This window comes from Leptodactylus fuscus, chromosome 1 (assembly GCF_031893055.1).
Source record: "Leptodactylus fuscus isolate aLepFus1 chromosome 1, aLepFus1.hap2, whole genome shotgun sequence".
NCBI classification, from domain to species: domain Eukaryota; kingdom Metazoa; phylum Chordata; class Amphibia; order Anura; family Leptodactylidae; genus Leptodactylus; species Leptodactylus fuscus.
The window spans coordinates 225,411,478-225,431,586 of NC_134265.1; the positions used below are offsets into that span (position 1 = coordinate 225,411,478).

The 20,109-nt window shown below is 41.7% G+C and overlaps 1 protein-coding gene across 2 annotated transcripts in view; it reads left to right on the forward strand.

Annotated features, from left to right (window-relative positions):
• SH2D4A (SH2 domain containing 4A) overlaps positions 1 to 20,109 on the forward strand; it is a 75,994-nt gene that overhangs the window by 4,867 nt on the left and 51,018 nt on the right. For both annotated transcript variants that reach the window (XM_075283733.1, XM_075283734.1), the window contains exon 2: positions 6,563 to 6,926. In XM_075283733.1, coding sequence (XP_075139834.1) covers positions 6,746 to 6,926 — 181 coding nt within the window. In that variant the 5' untranslated portion in view covers positions 6,563 to 6,745. The remainder of the gene's footprint in view (positions 1 to 6,562; positions 6,927 to 20,109) is intronic.

The following is a 20,109-nucleotide window of genomic DNA, read 5'->3' on the forward strand; positions in this document are numbered from 1 at the left end:
CATTACTCGATAAGTTGTTATTATTGGAGTATTGTTACATATAAGAGAACTATAGGTCTATTTATTCATAAATGTGGGCCAACATCTGTTACATGGAATACAGCATTTTGAGGACGATATTATTTGTAACAAGTGAGTTATAAAGCTTATAATGCATCTTTTTGTCTTCTGTTTAAAGATTTGCCTGTATTTTGGTGCAGCGCTATAAAACATATTTGTTTTAAAATCTACGGAGGTTGGGAAAAGTGTGATTGTCTTATTCAATAGAGATGAGCATTCAGAGACCTATAAAAAAAAAAAAAACGAAAAAAAAACTGCTTCCTTGTGTGGAACCGTACAGTTATGATAGGATACTGTTTTGTTTTTTCTATTTATTTTTTTTGTTTGTTTTTTTAAATTGGCCCCTATTGTGGGTGGAACTGTATTTTATGTTGTGTGAGCCACAGCAACTTCTAGCATATAATGTAGGTGCTATGTGGCTACTGTGGTCCTTAGATCTGGCCAGAAGCTGCATCAGGCTGGACTAAAGCCTTAATAAAACAGTGGTCATTGCTTAGTCGCAGTCAGGTCTAATGAAGGGGTCTTTACTATGAAACACATTTACCTGATTTCTGGTCAATAAAAGCTTTGATAATTTACCCAGTATTGGTCCAATCTGTACTTCAAACCTATCACTGACGGAGCCCCGGATACTTATTTTTTTGGAGTTGCGTTGCAACTATCCAAGGACCACAGTGTTATTGCATCAATAGAGATGGGGATCTTCTTACCTTCTTTAGCATCCTGTGATATTAGTATGGCCAGTGATTATTTATATAATCTGTGATAGGCATAATAAATATACTGCATTTGTATAGCATGTTATAAACTTTATTGGCTTTTCAACACTTCATATTTACAATATTAAAAATGCTATTTTATATATTGTAAATACATCTCAGTAAAACAGAAAATACATCTGCGAAAGGTCACAGAAAATGATGCAATCCATGAGAACAAGCTGCTTTTGTTCATTTGGATCTTGCTGCATTCCTTGCATCGTTTTTAGTATTTCTCCAAGAATCTGTCTTCTGAGTTTGCTGACGTTATATTTGAGCAAAGATTCTTGTACCAATCTCACTGCCTTGTGTGTTCATTCTTCTGGTTTTACACAGCACGGTTGTGATATGTTAGTTTATGCTTCAGAGACACAGAAAACAATGCGGCAATATAGTGTGACTTTGATCCAGTATGTTAACCCTCACACAACACAGACTTTTCATTTTTTGTTTGCTCTCTGCATTCCAAAAGCCATAACTTCCTCCTTTTTCTGTTCATGTAGTCAACATGAGGACTTGACTTTTGCATGACAAGTTGTACTTCAAAGTGGTACCATTTATTATTTTGCATAATGTACTGGGAAGTGGGAAAAAAAATTCAGAATGAGGTGGATTGAGAAAGAAAAAATGCAGTCTGCCATTGTCATACAGGTTTTGTTTTTTTCTGCTTCCACTTTGTGGTAAAAATGCTTAGCTTTATATTTTGGGTTAGTATAATCACGTGATACTAAATTTATATATTTTTTTTCATGTTGTAATAACTTTACAAAATTTGTAAATTTTGAAGAAAAAAAAAATTGAATCACACCTGTAATTTTTTTTATATTTTAGTGCATGGAGTTCTCTAAGGTCTTTTTTTTTTTCAGGACAATGTTATTTTTATTAGGGATTGTATAATGTTTTGATCATTTTTTATTACATTTTTTTAGGGAGGCAATCTAAGGCAAATTTGCTATGTAACTATTCAAGTACCGGTAGTTACCATAATATGGCAGGGCTGAGTGCCACAGGTGGGCTTCCCCATTATCGAACATGAAATGGAAACCACTCAGATGCCGTGGTCACATTTGACTATATGAAACAGTACAGCCGCTCGCTCTAAGAGCAGCCGCCATACTTGGTCAAGTGCACCAGGATGTACATACTAGTATGTGTAGGGGTGCTAACACAGTGGAAATACATTGGAGAAATCTGACAGGTGTTAGCTGTGGAGACTGACTATCTTGTACCGTTTCAGTACTGGATTTAAAGCTAAAACAGCAGTTTTGGAAGGTAATGCTGTCTTTTTATGTCTGTGATAAGTGAATTTCCGCTTAAATACCCATGCCATATAAACTACAATAGGAGGTTGCAGCAAACAGGGTTTTTTTTTTAAGCTGATTCTCCACTCGGTGTGAAAAAATCTTTGTGAAAATACCAGAAAGATGCAAACACAGCCATTTAGCACCTGTGAAATAATCTTTAATCAAAATTGCCATATATCAGGGGTCAGAAACCTTCTGTGCTCTACAAAAATCTACACTTAACATAAAATTTAACTTTTAATTAGGTCAACTAAAATAATGTAGCCAGGGCTAAAAATAGACAAACAACAAGCATGTCAGCAAACATATCTAGGGTCACTCCTAATGTACTCTTTTTGTCCCTATTGTTTGTTGACACAAATACAATTAGATACACGAGCACAGGGGAATAGTAAGCATAATTCCTGGCAGGCACTAAAAGATACTACTTAGTAGACTCCAGAATTAGTAACCTAGCCGATAAAATGACTGTATAGGATCATTATCCCCCATCCCCCTGCTCTGATATCATAAATATTGCCCTAGAGCCTCCGCTCCTATGTACGGCTAATTGACACTTATGCACACTTGCGTACCTGCCTACTCTGATATACACTATGTACGGCTGAGTTTTACGCTGGAGGTGCGTCTTAGATGAAGGCTATCACAACCTTCAGCTACCTATGCACATTCACTGTGTCCCTGCCTGTTCTGATATATGCTGCAGGCGACTAGGTTCTCACTAAATGCGCATTATAAACTAATCTCTCAACGCGTTTCGAAGCTTAACTTCTCATCAGGAGAGGGTAGGGTGTTCAAAATAACAAAGATGTTGTTGCGGTTAAAACGCCATTCCCGGTTCCCCTATGGTGGGAGCCGGTACAGAGTGTCAGAACTCTGACACTCTGTACCGGCTCCCACCATCAGGGAACCGGGAAATGCGGTTTTAACCGCAACAACATCTTTGTTATTTTGAACACCCTACCCTCTCCTGATGAGAAGTTAAGCTTCGAAACGCGTTGAGAGATTAGTTTATAATGCGCATTTAGTGAGAACCTAGTCGCCTGCAGCATATATCAGAACAGGCAGGGACACAGTGAATGTGCATAGGTAGCTGAAGGTTGTGATAGCCTTCATCTAAGACGCACCTCCAGCGTAAAACTCAGCCGTACATAGTGTATATCAGAGTAGGCAGGTACGCAAGTGTGCATAAGTGTCAATTAGCCGTACATAGGAGCGGAGGCTCTAGGGCAATATTTATGATATCAGAGCAGGGGGATGGGGGATAATGATCCTATACAGTCATTTTATCGGCTAGGTTACTAATTCTGGAGTCTACTAAGTAGTATCTATTAGTGCCTGCCAGGAATTATGCTTACTATTCCCCTGTGCTCGTGTATCTAATTGTATTTGTGTCAACAAACAATAGGGACAAAAAGAGTACATTAGGAGTGACCCTAGATATGTTTGCTGACATGCTTGTTGTTTGTCTATTTTTAGCCCTGGCTACATTATTTTAGTTGACCTAATTAAAAGTTAAATTTTATGCTAAGTGTAGATTTATGTTTGTAAAAGTGTAGCAGTTTGTGCCCTTTGAGAATTAGCCTTCTGTGCTCTAGTTGTGTTAAACTACAGCTCCCAGCACACTCAGTTGCTTGGGGAGTTGTAATTTTACAGCAGCTAGAGTAACAAAGGTTGCTGACTCCTGCCCTTATCATCTAAGATTACCTTGCCAACAAAGATTAGATTAAAGACTACATGTTTATTTTTTTAGTCACTCTATGCATATGAAAAATACAATAGCTTTGTAATTGAACTTTGCTCTTTAAAAAATAATAATCTTTTTGACTCTAAAATTCTTCTAAAATATTACAGAGCTGCTTTAACTGTAGGGTAAACGGTGCCGTTCCACCAAACCCTATGGTTGCAGGGGCCCAGGATCCTGGCACCAGACTTTCTGTTCAGGACAGCTCCACTCACAATTGTATCAGCGTGCAATGCACATCGATACTGTTGAACAGGGGTTCTCAACCGCCGGTCCGTGGACCAGTACCGGGCCACGGGGCATGTTGCACCGGTCCGCGTATCGGCGGCGAGAAGTCAGCAGCTGCTGTGGAGCCGGCGAGTGCCCAGGGTTGAGCAACACTGACGCTTGGTTGTTGCTCATCGGGATAAGGTGAGCAAAGTTCAGGGTTGATCCGGGACCTTGGGTCTTGGCTCCACCCCGCACTCGCCTACCAAACTTTGGACAACTACATTACACGTCACTTGTCCCTGTGACGTGTAATGTAGCTGTAGTGAGGCTGTAGTGAAGTTAATAGCAACATTAGGAGTGACACCCGTATCCATCTTCATAACAGTGTCTGTCATCAGTAGCCATCTTCATAACCTGCAGTGTCCGTCATCAGTAGCCATCTTCATAACCTGCATTGTCCGTCATCAGTAGCCATCTTAGGCGCACTTAGGCCCACTGAGGCGTTTAGCACCTCCCTGTGCTGAACTCCTATTTACACCTCTGCCCAAAATCCCACTGATTCTGCCTTATGGTGACTTGAGTCACATTAAATATAATAAAAATTATATAGTTTGCACTTTCTCTTGTGTTTTCATATGTACATGATTCTAATGTACACCCCCATGCTTAACCCTGCCCCCAACCACATCCTTTCCCCGCCCCCATCCACACACCCTTCCCGCCCCACCGGAGCAAGCGAGCGTCGTTAGCAGGTAGCGAGCAGGCAGGGAGAGGACCTGCTCTCTGCCTGAGCATGAGGGGCGGCCACTGGAGCAGCGCTGCGTCCACAGGGCCGCCCCAATCCAACGCTCGGTGACGGTGACGCTAAGCCAGTCCAGGACAGCTTGTCCTGGACTGGCTTAGGTCAGCAAAAATGCCGCCCTTCCCCGGGGCCCCGGCATAGCGCCGCCTGAAGCGGTCGCTTCAGGTCGCCTCATGGGAGGTGCGGCGCTGACTGAGGGCAACTAGAGGCAGACATGTCAGCCTCCAGCTACCCCATGGTTTAATTTAGTTTCTGCATACTGTGGGGCAATTGGAAGAGAACATTATAATGTGGGGGCATATAATGTTAGGGTGACTGTAGTAGGGACATATAGAAAAATGAATGAGAATGGGCAGAGTAGGTGGAACTAAGTTTGCATAGTGTGCCACAAATTCTGTCCTAATTTCTGTCTTTTGAAAGTTGGGAGGTATGTTACAAATATTAGCCCCTTTAAAACTACAAGTTTGCCCCTTATATAATAGGGTTTTATATTATGACTCTCATTCATCAAGAAGTAAAGAACTGATCCACATATCCCATTAATAAGATTGTATGAGTATTATAGGTATAGACTGTCCAGAAGTCATACTAAGCACACATCTTAATGCTTGTTTTTTTCAATAACCTTTATAGAATGAATCCAGTAAAAATCAGAATATAAACTCAGCATGATAGCATTATACGAACATAAGAGCTATTGGTATATCCTATTTCTTTGACCAATAATTAAAGCTATTTTACTATGGTGGAGTGCTGACTAACATAAGCAGGGTTTATTCATTGGTAGAACTATAGTATTTTTGTGTTATGATGTTATATATTTATATGTAATGGTCAGCAATTATAGATGAACAACCCTTAATCCGGAGTAAAAATGCTTGGAAATAGTAGGTTTAAAGATTACATGTTTAAGAATGTCTGTCTTTTTTTCCCAATAAGGAAAATGTTTGTTCTCATACCGTGTTAGCCAGTGGGTAGGAAATATTTAAAAAATAAAAAAAAATAAAAAAAAACAAACTTGATAGTCTTCAGTAGTTGATACCTTTTTAATGGCTAACTAATAATGATGACAGATTACAACATTTCGAAACTCTAGGCTCCTTTCTCAAGTAAATTTAAAAACCATTTCTGAAGGATGCATATTTATGTACAAAAGGACACATAGGGATAGAATTCTAGGAGGAAGGGGGGTAGAGGGTTATGAGTAATTGGTAAAAACAATGTAAACAATTCCTGGTTCTTATCAGTTCTCAGGGTCTCAGGTCAGTGATTCCTGTAAGATGCCATGAACCCATGTGACAGATTTAACCCCTTCTCCAGTGTTTGAAGCAGGGTCATAAGTTAGGTATCAACTACTGAAAACTATCAACTTGTTTTGTTTTTTTTCCCAATGGCAGTTTTAACCTTTCATTCTCCCTAGTGGCAAATACCGTTCACTAAAAGGGAGTGCCTGGGTTGGGCAAGCTTACTAGAAATTGTAACATGATCTAATACTTTGCATTACAGATTTTTGCATGCTATGCTTAAGTATGTTGTGCTATGTGATAAGTTAGGTAACTTATTCATAAAGACCACACACAGGGACCACACTATGATACAGTATATCATGCTACAGTATACCATATGTCTTACTGTTTTATATTCTATACGCACGTAGTGACCATGTTTTGTGTTTGTCTTCCAGGAATGCATATATGATACTCATGGATTGACATGGATCTTATATTATACATTTATATTTTGATATTTTGACGTACAAAGAAATATCCCCAATTACCATCAAATCTACTGGAATATTACAAATATCACTTGGAGTTAAAATTTAAGGAATTTTTATTTAAGAAGGTTTTTATACGCAATTCCAGCCATGCTTAAACAAATATTAGCTGATATGTTCATTGATCCAGAACTCCTGGCAGAACTGAGTGAAGAACAAAAGCAGATCTTATTCTTTAAGATGAGGGAGGAACAAGTAAGAAGATGGAAAGAGAGAGAGGCAAAATATGAACAGAATGAAAAATTACAGAAAAGTCACAAGCCAAAAAAAGGTAAGCATTATAATGGGTACAGTGTTAAGTATGGGTACAGTGAAAAAAGTTCAGCGCAGAGTGGGTATAAATGAGTGCAAGCTATGGACCCTCATTAGAAGTCTGTCCATTCACACTAGAACCAGAAATAAGAAGCAATCCACATATGAGTTCTTTTTCATCTAGATGGTTTATGTATATTTCTGATAATGTTGAATCTAGTTTTGATATATTTTATTCTACTAAGGTTGATATGAAATTGATAGATATAGCCATTGGCAATGGCGTAACTAAAGTCTTGTGGGCCCTGGTGCAATCTTTAGTCCGGGGCCCCCTTCTTCGTCCCTACAGTGACTTTGTAATAATAATGGTTACAGGTGCTAAGGAGTTTAATCACACATAGTGTGGTTAGGGTAATCTGTGAGTCTCCTTGGTTTATGGGCCAGATGGAAGCTGCAATCTGAATACTGATGCCAGTGCTTATGGGGTCCCTAAGGCTCATGGGCCCCGGCATCCTTTGCACCCCCCTCAAGTTACACCCCTGCCCATTGGAGCTCACAAATCAACAACAAAACAAATGTAAACTGGCTAACAAATTACTTAAAGATATTATTTGGTGACATTTTAAAATAACAAACAGGAACATGCAAATCTCTTTTTACTTTTTTATATTGACTGAACCTCTGGTTGGGTTATACAAAGCATTTAGGTGTCCCCACAAAATTAACTGTTATTGTATAAGTGCTAGTAGATGCCCCATATCAGTGCAACTCCAATGCCCACTACAGTAACACCCACGGAGCACCTTTATAGTGTCAGCCACAGATTCTTTATACAGTTATAGTGTCTTCAGTTCCACATTGCCTGTGTGGACTGTTGGAGTACCCCCCACTACTTACCCCTTTCAATTAAGCATTCACTTATAAATTCATCTTAAGTGCCATAACTGTTTTCTTCTGCAGTGGCAGAATATTAGGTCTTTCGTGACTCCAGGTGAAAACATTCTTTGTTCGAGGTGTTTCTAAATTATTGTAGCTATTTTTAGGTACCTCAAGTCTAACTCTTAATTTATTGCTTCTACTAATTATTCTCCATATTATATATTGGAAATCTTAATCATTTAAGTGTTTTTATACTTTATAATGTAATCCATTAAACGTAATCTGGAAAACATAGTACAGAAAGCAAAAAACTCCTCTTTGTATGTGGAAGTGAATCATAAAGGACCTATTATTACTGTCTAAAAACAGGAAGACAGATTAAAGTAACTGCTGTATTTACAACTGGGATGTTCAAAGATGTTTCAAGGAATAATTAGCCAAAATGACCTTCAATGTAGAATGTCATTTAATCCGGATATACAGTATATTAATCATTTCAATGAAAACTCCCATTTTAATGTTTATTATTCAGCAACATTACGCAGTCTCTACCCCTCAACCTCTACCCCTACCCCTGGAAAATTTGGATTAATCTCTAGTATTTAGTATAAGTGGAGGTGGTAACTGCTGTTGGCACTTAGGCTTCCTGGACATGACTGTAGTACAGACCGATTCTTTTCTATGGGCCCATACACATGTATGTAATTTTTGTGGCTGTGTGTTTATGCCATATACAAACAGCTGCAAGTTATGAAGCATGTCCTATTTTGCAGGCAGTTGTGGCACAGACAGGTCTAAGGGATAATACAAGTATTATGCTTATCTATTTTTGCAGCTGACAGACATGTTTTCTGTGGATCATTATTTGTGGACCGTAAAAAAACACTACGGTTATGTGCAGAAGGGGGTTTAACCACAATAAACATTAATAGCATATCCACAGTGTACTGCGGGACCTAACACCGGGATAATAATGGTAAGTCCAAAGACCATATGGAAACAGATTCTTTGCATCTGTGATCGAGGATGCCAATTTAAGTGTCACACTATTGTTCATAATTGACAATGGCATCCAAAGGGTTAAATACCTATGACTAAAGTTAGCTTGAATGATGGGTGCTGTAACAGTGTCAGCTGCATGTGACATCTGACACTTTTTGCTAATGGCGCCCCATTCAGCTCATGAGCAAGTATTATATCCATGGAGTAATACTCCATGTAAAAAGTAAGGCAAACAAGAATGCAAAGATTTGGAAATCTCATAAAACCACGTTATTCACAATAAAATATAGACCACATATCAGAAGTTGATGGAGATTTTTCCATTTCTTTCGAAAGATTAACTCATTTAGAAATTGACAACATAAGACTGAAAAAGTAAAAGTGGTACCTAATAAAAAAAATAGGAGTGTCACTTTTCAACTAAGGGCCCCTTCACACTACTGATACGCTGCCTGATTCTGAATGTTAAAACACGTTCAGAATCAGCGCGTATAAAGCACATCTCATTCATTTCAATGGGGAGCCGGCATATGAGCGCTCCCCATTGAAATGAGTGGGCTGCTTTTTACTCTACGAGCGCTCCCATTGAAGTGAATGGAAAGTGCTCGCGTGCACAGCTCGAACTGAGCCGAGCGCTGGGCCCCTTCACACGGTGAGTCTCACAAATGTTATTGTTTGTACAATAAAAGTATATACAATTTTCCAATATACTTTCTGTATCAATTCCTCATGGTTTTCTAGATCTCTGCTTCTTGTCATTCATTTTGTTACTTCTAGAGGATAAAACTCTGACCATGGTCATGTGATTTACGGTCCATGGTCATGTGATGAGCGCACAGGTGCACAGCTGATTACCAGGCCGATGTCTGATTACTGTGCTGTGACTGTAACGAGTGGCACCTGTGTGCTCATCACATGACCATGGACCGTAAATCACATGACCATGGACAGAGTTTTATCCACTAGAAGTAACAGAATGAATGACAAGAAGCAGAGATCTAGAAAACCGTGAGGAATTGATACAGAAAGTATATTGAAAAACTGCACAACTTTTTATTATACAAACCATAACATTTGTTTCTCAATACTGGTCTGAAAGTGGCCAACCCCTTTAAGTGTAGGCTGGAGGGAAGAAAGCATTCTGATAAATGAAAATATACATGTGTATACCTGTTGTTTGCTATCACTATTAAATGACTTCCATCAATTATTGTACTGTCATTGGTTACAAAGGGCTGCCATGTATTATAAGGGGCAAGAAATACCTTTTTAGCTTTTACTGTCACAATTTTCTTTATTCATCTGCTAAATTGAGATGCCTTTTTTTACAAGATTTATTACAAAATTTCTTTTGCACTTTTTAATTTATTTATGAAATTGTTTTATATTTGGAATTATGCTTTAAAGACAAATTTGGCATCCAAATAAGGAAGGATCATCGTGTTGAATTGTTGGCGAAAGTACATTGCTGGAAGGAACGTGTGAAAGTTATTTTGAGCAACAGTAACTGGTTTTACTAGAAGTGTAACGTGAGGTAGAAAAGACTTTGGTGACTAATGGTGTTTGCAAACAAGCTACAGTTGTCTATGTAACATTAGACAGTAATTTACTAACCCTTACTTACAGAATTGTATGGGTATATCTGGGTATTAGAGTATGTTGTATATTCAACCAGAAGCTAGCTTGTTCCATTTTATTCATTCTTGTGATCTAAATTCTACTTTTCATATTATTCGAACAGAATTAGAGAGGCTTATGGAGTTTATAGGGCAGGCCCAGGTAATTGTTTCCAGTCAGTATATACAGGATATTGCATATCCTTTTTTTAAAATCTGTGTTTAGGCTGATACCATTTCCTTCCTATAGTTTTCCTTTTTGTTAATTTCAATACATCTTCTGTCCTCCGCAGTTGCATTCCCTGACTCTCTATGTTTTAGTTTCTTTCTTTAAAATGAGTGTGAAATAAAAAAAAAAATAAAAAAATGCCATCGGCACCTTGACATTGGGTTCTTTAATAGCATTTAAAGTTTGAGCCATTTAGCTCTGCAGCTAGTATTATTGCATATAATATAATATGCAATACATGGCAAGCTGCAGAATGCTGTTCACTAGCTAAGCCATCTGGCAGACTGGCTCCCAACCATCTCTTTGAATGATCGTTTAATCTGATTTATGACCAAATCAAATTTAAAGACTGTTCAGGAAAGAAGAGAGATGGGTTATAGGTAGAGATGAGCGAACAGTGTTCTATCGAACTCATGTTCGATCGGATATTAGGCTGTTCGGCATGTTCGAATCGAATCGAACACCGCGTGGTAAAGTGCGCCATTACTCGATTCCCCTCCCACCTTCCCTGGCGCCTTTTTTGCTCCAATAACAGCGCAGGGTAGGTGGGACAGGAACTACGACACCGGTGACGTTGAAAAAAGTAGGCAAAACCCATTGGCTGCCGAAAACATGTGACCTCTAATTTAAAAGAACAGCGCCGCCCAGCTTCGCGTCATTCTGAGCTTGCAATTCACCGAGGACGGAGGTTTCCGTCCAGTTAGCTAGGGGTTAGATTCTGGGTAGGCAGGGACAGGCTAGGATAGGAAGGAGAAGACAACCAACAGCTCTTATAAGAGCTAAATTCCAGGGAGAAGCTTGTCAGTGTAACGTGGCACTGACGGGCTCAATCGCCGCAACCCAGCTTTCCCAGGATCCTGAATGGAATACACTGTCAGTGTATTCCCGTATACCCGATATATACCCCCGATACCCGTTCCAACGGTGTGCCCCCCCACCTTCACCCCAGAAATACCCTGCAAGTCCCCTAGCAATAGAATTGGGGCTATATACACCCACTATTTTTGCTACTGCCATATAGTGCCATTGTCTCACTGGGAATTCAAAGAATATATTGGGCTTACATATAACTTCAATTCCAGGGAGAAGCTTGTCAGTGTAACGTGGCACTGACGGGCTCAATCGCCGCAACCCAGCTTTCCCAGGATCCTGAATGGAACACACTGACAGTGTATTCCCGTATACCCCATATATACACCCCAAATCCCCGTTCCAACGGTGTGCCCCCCCACCTTCACCTCAGAAATACCCTGCAAGTCCCCTAGCAATAGAATTGGGGCTATATACACCCACAATTTTTGCTACTGGTATACAGTGCCATTGTCTCACTGGGAATTCAAAGAATATATGGGGGTTATGTGCACCCACAATTTTTAATACTGCTATACAGTGCCATTGTCTGACTGGGAATTCAAAGAATATATGGGGGTTATGTGCACCCACAATTTTTAATACTGGTATATAGTGCCATTGTCTGACTGGGAATTCAAAGAATATATGGGGGTTACGTGCACCCACAATTTTTAATACTGGTATACAGTGCCATTGTCTGACTGGGAATTCAAAGAATATATGGGGGTTATGTGCACCCACAATTTTTAATACTGGTATACAGTGCCATTGTCTGACTGGGAATTCAAAGAATATATTGGGGTGACGTGCACCCATAATTTTTGCTACTGCTATACAGTTCCATTGTCTCACTGGGAATTCAAAGAATATATGGGGGTTATGTGCACCCACAATTTTTAATACTGGTATACAGTGCCATTGTCTGACTGGGAATTCAAAGAATATATGGGGGTTATGTGCACCCACAATTTTTAATACTGGTATATAGTGCCATTGTCTGACTGGGAATTCAAAGAATATATGGGGGTTATGTGCACCCACAATTTTTAATACTGGTATACAGTGCCATTGTCTGACTGGGAATTCAAAGAATATATGGGGGTTACGTGCACCCACAATTTTTAATACTGCTATACAGTTCCTTTGTCTCACTGGGAATTCAAAGAATATATGAGGGTTATGTGCACCCACAATTTTTACTACTGGTATACAGTGCCATTGTCTGACTGGGAATTCAAAGAATATATTGGGGTGACGTGCACCCACAATTTTTGCTACTGCTATACAGTTCCATTGTCTGACTGGGAATTCAAAGAATATATGGGGGTTACGTGCACCCACAATTTTTAATACTGGTATACAGTGCCATTGTCTGACTGGGAATTCAAAGAATATATGGGGGTTACGTGCACCCACAATTTTTAATACTGCTATACAGTTCCTTTGTCTCACTGGGAATTCAAAGAATATATGGGGGTTATGTGCACCCACAATTTTTAATACTGGTATACAGTGCCATTGTCTGACTGGGAATTCAAAGAATATATGGGGGTTACGTGCACCCACAATTTTTAATACTGCTATACAGTTCCTTTGTCTCACTGGGAATTCAAAGAATATATGGGGGTTATGTGCACCCACAATTTTTAATACTGGTATACAGTGCCATTGTCTGACTGGGAATTCAAAGAATATATGGGGGTTATGTGCACCCACAATTTTTAATACTGGTATACAGTGCCATTGTCTGACTGGGAATTCAAAGAATATATGGGGGTTATGTGCACCCACAATTTTTACTACTGGTATACAGTGCCATTGTCTAACTGGGAATTCAAAGAATATATTGGGGTGACGTGCACCCACAATTTTTGCTACTGCTATACAGTTCCATTGTCTCACTGGGAATTCAAAGAATATATGGGGGTTATGTGCACCCACAATTTTTAATACTGGTATACAGTGCCATTGTCTGACTGGGAATTCAAAGAATATATGGGGTTATGTGCACCCACAATTTTTAATACTGGTATATAGTGCCATTGTCTGACTGGGAATTCAAAGAATATATGGGGGTTACGTGCACCCACAATTTTTAATACTGGTATACAGTGCCATTGTCTGACTGGGAATTCAAAGAATATATGGGGGTTACGTGCACCCACAATTTTTAATACTGGTATACAGTGCCATTGTCTGACTGGGAATTCAAAGAATATATGGGGGTTATGTGCACCCACAATTTTTAATACTGGTATACAGTGCCATTGTTTGACTGGGAATTCAAAGAATATATGGGGGTTACGTGCACCCACAATTTTTAATACTGCTATACAGTTCCTTTGTCTCACTGGGAATTCAAAGAATATATGGGGGTTATGTGCACCCACAATTTTTAATACTGGTATACAGTGCCATTGTCTGACTGGGAATTCAAAGAATATATGGGGGTTACGTGCACCCACAATTTTTAATACTGCTATACAGTTCCTTTGTCTCACTGGGAATTCAAAGAATATATGGGGGTTATGTGCACCCACAATTTTTAATACTGGTATACAGTGCCATTGTCTGACTGGGAATTCAAAGAATATATGGGGGTTATGTGCACCCACAATTTTTAATACTGGTATACAGTGCCATTGTCTGACTGGGAATTCAAAGAATATATGGGGGTTACGTGCACCCACAATTTTTACTACTGGTATACAGTGCCATTGTCTAACTGGGAATTCAAAGAATATATTGGGGTGACGTGCACCCACAATTTTTGCTACTGCTATACAGTTCCATTGTCTCACTGGGAATTCAAAGAATATATGGGGGTTATGTGCACCCACAATTTTTAATACTGGTATACAGTGCCATTGTCTGACTGGGAATTCAAAGAATATATGGGGGTTATGTGCACCCACAATTTTTAATACTGGTATATAGTGCCATTGTCTGACTGGGAATTCAAAGAATATATGGGGGTTACGTGCACCCACAATTTTTAATACTGGTATACAGTGCCATTGTCTGACTGGGAATTCAAAGAATATATGGGGGTTACGTGCACCCACAATTTTTAATACTGGTATACAGTGCCATTGTCTGACTGGGAATTCAAAGAATATATGGGGGTTATGTGCACCCACAATTTTTAATACTGGTATACAGTGCCATTGTTTGACTGGGAATTCAAAGAATATATGGGGGTTACGTGCACCCACAATTTTTAATACTGCTATACAGTTCCTTTGTCTCACTGGGAATTCAAAGAATATATGGGGGTTATGTGCACCCACAATTTTTAATACTGGTATACAGTGCCATTGTCTGACTGGGAATTCAAAGAATATATGGGGGTTATGTGCACCCACAATTTTTAATACTGGTATATAGTGCCATTGTCTGACTGGGAATTCAAAGAATATATGGGGGTTACGTGCACCCACAATTTTTAATACTGCTATACAGTGCCATTGTCTGACTGGGAATTCAAAGAATATATGGGGGTTATGTGCACCCACAATTTTTAATACTGGTATACAGTGCCATTGTCTGACTGGGAATTCAAAGAATATATGGGGGTTATGTGCACCCACAATTTTTACTACTGGTATACAGTGCCATTGTCTGACTGGGAATTCAAAGAATATATGGGGGTTATGTGCACCCACAATTTTTAATACTGGTATACAGTGCCATTGTCTGACTGGGAATTCAAAGAATATATGGGGGTTACGTGCACCCACAATTTTTAATACTGCTATACAGTTCCATTGTCTGACTGGGAATTCAAAGAATATATGGGGGTTATGTGCACCCACAATTTTTAATACTGGTATACAGTGCCATTGTCTGACTGGGAATTCAAAGAATATATGGGGGTTATGTGCACCCACAATTTTTAATACTGGTATATAGTGCCATTGTCTGACTGGGAATTCAAAGAATATATGGGGGTTACGTGCACCCACAATTTTTAATACTGGTATACAGTGCCATTGTCTGACTGGGAATTCAAAGAATATATGGGGGTTATGTGCACCCACAATTTTTAATACTGGTATACAGTGCCACTGTCTGACTGGGAATTCAAAGAATATATGGGGGTTATGTGCACCCACAATTTTTACTACTGGTATACAGTGCCATTGTCTGACTGGGAATTCAAAGAATATATGGGGGTTATGTGCACCCACAATTTTTAATACTGGTATACAGTGCCATTGTCTGACTGGGAATTCAAAGAATATATGGGGGTTATGTGCACCCACAATTTTTAATACTGGTATACAGTGCCATTGTCTCACTGGGAATTCCACAAATAATTTGGGGATTCATTCACCCTACATCTCAGGCTCTTGCCATATTCACCCAGGTTGTCAGTGCTGCACCAGCTCGTTCCCAGACAGCTCGGCCCGAAAAACGCGTTACCTATATAGAGGATTTGGACAATGAAGACAACATGTTCTAAATCTAATGTCTGCACCTTCTCCAGAATTAAAATAAAGGCAGCGTTTAACTTTCAAATAGCACTGCACAAAGGAAGAGCTTATCAGCTTGTCTCATGACATGCTACTGAAAAGTTTCATTTGTGTATCTTAATGTAAATATAGTTGTATAAGCTTTTTGGGTTTTAGGCACTGCCAAGTTATTTATTACCACCCACTCCCTTATAATGATGATGACGCCAAAGTCACTGTGGGTGTTTAGAGCTCACAGCTTTGGGTGACATTTGTCTTGCTCTCTGTCGGTACCAGCTGTCTTTTTGGATACCGTAAAGTTATGTTGACTTTATTAACAGCTATAGAAGCTTTAGCCAGGTTGTGACGGTGTGTAACCCTAACAACACTAAGTGGGATACACATTAATAGTCAGTCTATGTACGCTAAACGTATCACTGAAGTAATTTTTTTTCCCTCTCCCCTAATATAAGAAAGGAACAGACATTAGACCTAGACCGGGGTTCGAGGCTTGAAAAAATCCAGTATTATTTGTTCTTCATGATGTGAAATATGTGTTGAAAAGCAACCCAAGATGAAGTCAGCCATGTGTGCCAGTGTGTTACTTGGCATGCCTTTGCTGGCCCCAACTGTAAGGGTCACTCTCCATTTCCTCCATTTTCCACTCCCCTTCACACCATTTGTGGTGAAGCAATGGGATGCACTGAAGTGCACCCTCTAGCCTCGTGTGGGATAGGGACATCAGATGCCACTCCAACCCCCTCGTCTTCCTCCGCCAGCCAACGGTGCGAAGATGAGAGGAGTGTGCTCTGAATGTTTTCTGCCTAGCAGAGGCTAGTTCTCACTTACGAAAATGGCCCCACTTTGACCTGTATATCAGGCACAATGGTGTAGGTTTCAAAGAAACATGGCACCAACAAGTTGGAAAACGTGGGCCATGCGTGGACCGTGTTTGAGTCTGGCAAGCTCCAGATCTGCTACCAGGTTCCAGCCATTATCACAGGCGCAAAAATGCCAGGCCCCAGGTGTAGCAGGGAAAAAAAAATGCCATCTCAGCCAGGATGGCATCCCTGACCTCGGAGGCACTGTGCTGTCTGTCCCCCAAGCTGATCAGTTTCAGCACGGCCTACTGACATCTCCCCATGCCAGTGTTACAGTGTTTTCCGCTAGTAGCTGGGGTGGAGGTTGCAGCTTCGTAGGGTTTCAGTCTACTCCTGCCATGAATTTTGGCCTGGGAGAGGAGATAGGCCACCCCAGTTTGCACCCGGGGAACAGACTCCACCACATTCACCCTGCCTGTCATTAAAGATAAGCACTGCAGCATCCCTGACCACAGGCGCTTGTCCATGTGTCGGTGGTCAAGTGGACCTTGCAGCAAAGCGCAGAGCTCTGGGCCCGACTGATGTTATGGGACACATGCAGGCGCAAGGCAGAGACAGCACACCAAGAGAAGTAGTAACGGCTAGGCCCAGCATAGGGAGGTGCCCCAGCTGCCATCTGCTGACGGAAGTCCTGGGTCTCCAGAAGCATAAACAAACACCAACATCTCCAGGGCCAGCAGTTTATCGATGAGGCTGTTACAGGCTTGGGCATGGGGGTGGGTTGTATTGTACTTCTGCCTGCAATGAAAAGCTTGGGAAATGTGGAGTGGCTGGGAAGAGGCGCATGATGGTGCAGGCCAAAAGGGCGCATGAGGGTGAACTCCCCAATGTGTCAGAGATAGGTGTGTAGGTGTCCTTGCATCATATACTTGCACCATATTTGGCTTTGGAAGTTAATTTTGTGCCAAAAAGTGGTTAAGACAGCGATCCCTCAGCTACTCCCGTTACACTGTCTATTGAAGTTACCATCTGTGGAAGTGGACCACCATTTCTAAGATCCCAAAGGAAGCAGGCAAGAGATGTGCAGTTCAGAAAAAAAGATGAGAAAATAAGTTTAGGCTGTAGAGCACAGAGGGATCGGAGAGGACAGAGCTGGTGTCGGCCAGGTATTCCCACAACATGCGCCTATACTTGTCCCTCCTGGTGACACTAGGCCCCTGAGTGGCAGTAATTTGTCCAGGGGGGCCATTAACGTGTTCCAGACCTAGGAATAAGTCTTCCAACAGGGTAGAGTTTTGCATGCCTTTGCTTCTACCCACTGTTTTTGCTGCTTAGCTTCCCTCCACATCTACTCTGCTTTCACCCCTAAACATCACCCCAGTTTATGCCTTTGCTTCTACCCAGGTTTTTTGTTGATTTAGCTTCCCTCTACATCTACACTGCTTTAGCCCCTAGACATCACCCCTGTCCATGTGGGGTCGGTGGCCTCGTCATCCACCAACTCCTCTTCCAATTGCGCACTGCCCCCTTACTGCAAACCGCACATGACCACAGCTTGCCTTGATGGCAACTGTGTCTCATGATCCCCACTTAGGTCCAGACAAGTCGGTGGCGGGTCCAAAACCCCAAAATTGGAAGGAAATGGCAGATGCTGCAGTATTTCTAACACCTGTTCCTGGTGCTCGGGCCTGGTCTGTGTTGTACCCTGCACCCTGCTTAACGCATCTGCCATATCCGAAGTTGTGCTGAGCGCATGCTAATGTTTCGTGTCCAGTGCAATGGATGGGATGGGATTTCACATAAGTCTGCCACCCATGGCCACTCATGGTTGAGCAACTGAGGGAGTTGACTTTGACGAACCCGAGGGTTTTGGAGTTGGAACTACATCAAAGGTCTGTGCTGCTCACACACTCTGCTCAACACATGATATGTTTAGTGCCAGCAGTGTGGAGACGTCGCACAACAGCCGTTGTTCCAGCAGGTACAGGCGTTGTAGGAATGCATAGAGGCTAGCAGCGGCAACTATACACTTTAAAAACTATCCGCACAAGCGCCACACTTTCACCAGTAGCTCAGGAACATTGGGGTACCTTTTTCAAAAGATTAGCAGCAATGAGTTAAAAACGTGGCCCAGGCATGGAATATGTTGCAGGCTGCCAAGCTACAGAGCCAATCCCAGGTTACGGCCATTATCACACATGACAACATGCCTGGGCCCAGGTGCAGTGGCAAAAACCACATTGCCGTCTCATCGAGGATGGCATGACTCACTTTGTAGGCAGTGTGCTGTCTGGCCCCCAAGCTGATGAGCTTCAGCACGGCCCGCTGACGTCTCCCCACACCAGTGTTGCAGCGTTTCCAGCTCGTAGCTGGGGTCAATTTAACAGCGGAGGAGGGTGGTGTTTCAGCCCTCCTCCCAGGAATGTTGTGTGGGGAGACAAGTCAGGCCACCACATTTTGCGACCCGGTCCACGCCTCAACTACATTCAACCACTGTGCCCAAATTGAAAGGTAGCGTCCCTGTCCGCATGCACTTGTCCATTCGTAACTGGTCACATGGAACTTTAGGGCTAAGCGCTGAATTTAGGGACCGCCTCATGTTTGGGGGAAAGTGCTGGTGTGGACGGCACAGTGCGGTGGCGCAGTAGACACTCTGCCCAAAAAGGGCAGAGTGTCCCCCAGCCGGGATTCCAACATCTCCTGGGCCAGATTTCTTGAGATGAGGCCGTTGAAGCCTTGGGCATGTGGGTGGGTTGCGCTGTACTTTAGCATGAAATGAAAGGCTTGGGAGATGGGGAGTTGCTGGGAAGAGGCGCATGATGGCGCGGGCAAAAGGAGAAATGGCAGGAAAAGGTGAGGATAAGGGTGAACTCCCCAAAGTGTCAGAGGCAGATGTGGAGGTGTCCTGGCTCCTGGTCTGGACTGCAGCGCCAGCCCTGTCAACAGTGGAAGAGGCAGTGGCCGCCAGGCCAAACGACGATTATCCTGCGCTTGCTCTCACCCACTGAGCCCAGGGCTTGCCTTCCAAATGATGGCACCCGCAAGAGGTGGTGAGATTCCTCTCCGCAGATCTCCAAACCATCTTGGACTTGCAAATTGCACTAAATTTGTCATGTAACTGACATGTATATGATGAGTCTATCCATTGTCTGTTCATTTTGGTGAAAGTCAGCCTGTCAGCTGACAGACAGCTGTGCTTGTCAGTGATGATGTCACCGGCTGCTTGTACCCCCAGTTTTTGCTGCTTAGCTTGCCTCCACATCCACACTGCTTTTGCCCCTACACATCACCCCTATCCATGCCTGTGCCTCTAGCCATAAGTCTGCCACCCATGGAAACTCATGGTGCA